At 44.6% G+C, this 2507-nt stretch overlaps 1 protein-coding gene across 1 annotated transcript; it reads right to left on the bottom strand.

The window, feature by feature from the left end:
- Positions 1–971: 971 nt before the first annotated feature.
- LOC308081255 (RNA ligase 1-like) lies at positions 972–1946 on the bottom strand (the record flags this gene model as incomplete). Its single annotated transcript, XM_080457643.1, has 2 exons — positions 972–1504; positions 1769–1946. The coding sequence occupies 2 exons, from the start codon at positions 1944–1946 to the stop codon at positions 972–974; spliced, it is 711 nt and encodes a 236-aa protein (XP_080313769.1).
- Positions 1947–2507: the final 561 nt, after the last annotated feature.

Genomic DNA, 2507 nt, shown 5'->3' with positions numbered 1-2507 from the left:
TCAACATCCTATCTCTCTCCATCAGCCCAGTGCTCTTGCCGGATGTATACCACTACTTTGCAGTACTCAACTTCGATGACCCGCTCAATCCAGGTGGCTACCTACGGCTTGACCTTGCTCGCGGGCTTGATGCTCAGCAGCCGAGAGTGGAGCATCTCGTTCTTCTTGCTAAGAACAACGGTCTGAGCACTGCAGCCGTGTGCCAGGGTCTGGAACTGATCCTGCGTAATGTGTTTCGGATGTCGAGCGTAGCTAACACAATGATAGAGCTTATTGCAAAGTTACCTGTTGAACCAAGTGTCTCGTACTGCCTCTCCAAAGATCAAGAGGATCTTAGCAGGATGACAGTGGCTGTGAGTAAGCTTCAGAGGTGCCCTTTAGCACTAGATAAAGTAATCGATCATTGCAATCACCAGAACACCATGCTTGTAGAAGGCGCATTCGTCACCGTAGGTAGAAGCGGAGCTGTCACATATAACGCTATGAACATTGTCAAAGCCTGCAACTCTAACTATGTACACTTTCCCTGGGGGTGGCTTCAAACTTTGCTATGGGGGGACGCTGATGACCCTGTTGGACATGATCTTGACGAGGAGGACTATGGCCGCTACGTAATGTATGCGAAGCAGCTTACCGAGGGAAGTAGAAACACAGGAACTGTAAGGAGTGGTGAAGAGGATATGGCAAGGATATGAATTATTTTGCTTTTTATTGTGGATGTAAAAAAAAAATATATGTATGTTATCACAAAATATTATGCATCAACCTTCAGTTCCCCTGTTCTTTTTCATTTAAATCAATATATCTCATTCACTTTATACTCTGCTCAGCACACCCCTAAGGATGCCAATAAAAGCAACTGCCTCCTTTTTAATCGAAAACATGTAACGTAACTCAGATCAAATAAAGAATACAAAAATATCAAAGATTGTGTCAAAACTTTATGATCTTTATTTATTGTTTCATTGCAATCATTTCATGATATCCTGCAGCCGCAAGAAGCGGCTTCCATTCAACTTGGACAAGGCAGTAAACATTTCCATGCTGCTACCCTTCATCTTCTTCATCTTCTTTCCATCTGTACAGCTGCTGCACTGATGCTGCTGGTGCTCTGGTAATCCTTCACGGTCAACATTAATGAACACAGGCCTGGTGCAAAGGTACTTGTCCTGAACATTTCTCCAGTCCATCTGCAAGTGCACTTTAGTGAGCTTGAACATAGCTCCATCAGCACAGTGCCACACAATGCCTTCAATCTGCCCTTCTGGCCTATCCTTGAACCAGAAAAGCAACTGCTCGCGGTTCAGAGAAGGAGGTTTTTTCACAAGCAGAGTTCCATGAGCCACCAGCATTCGGATGTTCAGTTTATAAGGGTTGCCGTTGATCTTTGGGCCAATTAGCTCAAGGGTCTGTCCCATTAGTTCTGCCAGTGGAACCAGAGCCAATTCCAACAGGACTTCCTCTTCAGAGCTCTGCCTGAGAACCAGGGCTGCACCATGGTTGACTACAGAAGAATGCAATGGGTACAACTTGTCACATTCATGTACAGGAACCCAACCTAGGACATTTCCAAATTTGTTAACTTCAGATTTATTTTCCCCAACGTGAGCAGGGATCCAATATTCTGGGATGTTCTTAAAGTCCTTCTTAATGTTGTATGTGAAGCCTTCGCGAATACCACGGCGGTGTGCACTGCGATTTTCTTTGAACCGTTCCCATTCAGGTTCTTTGAGCTTTAGTTCTCGCTTTGCCCAGAGGTATGGTTTACCCTCGAACTCTGTAACATAACAGCAGGTGCCATCCACCTTTTCTGTGACAAGTGCACTGTGAATGTCAGATTTCAGCACTAGGTCATTCAGTTTTTCTGTTGTGACAACCTTATATTGCTGGTCCTTGTGCTTGCTAGATGGTCCGTCTTCTATGGTTCTCTCAAATAAACACTCCATTTTCTGTTGTACAGAACCTAAACGAGGCATTTTATCTGTCTTGTTTAATTTTAGTTTTATTTTTTGAGTCCTACAAAATGTTACATGTGATGTCTGTCCTTCAGAGTCTGTCCTTCAGATGCTGTGTTACAAGTTTTATACTATCCCATACCACGCCCCTAATGACATCTCTGAAACACATGTGCCGAACCGCCTCCTTCTTTTGGAATCATCATACACTGCTTTCTCCAGCCTGGAAACCGGAATGCGAAGAGCTTTCAGCTCCTTGAAGAATTTTTTGCATCCTATGCAGTGATACATGGGTTTCTGTTTGTTCAACCATCCTTTTTTAGCAAATGTTACAAGCCACTGGTGAACTACCTGCCGGTCACTGTTGTAATATGGCATGATGACAAGGACCTTGTCAGGCAGTGGAGCAGTGTACATGGGAAAGGCTTCTGGCTCATAAACCTGCTTTGCCATGACTGCCTGGTACAGGCTTCCTGTCAGGTCAAGTATCTCACCTTCATCAAACTCACCCCCCTGCACTGATATCCATGTCCCTTGAGCACAAATACCGGC

This window comes from Gymnoscopelus braueri (assembly GCF_963280865.1).
Source record: "Gymnoscopelus braueri genome assembly, contig: SCAFFOLD_120, whole genome shotgun sequence".
Taxonomy (NCBI): Eukaryota; Metazoa; Chordata; class Actinopteri; order Myctophiformes; family Myctophidae; genus Gymnoscopelus; species Gymnoscopelus braueri.
The sequence above is the reverse complement of the archived record's forward strand: the minus strand, read 5'-3'. Positions and strand labels throughout refer to the sequence as shown.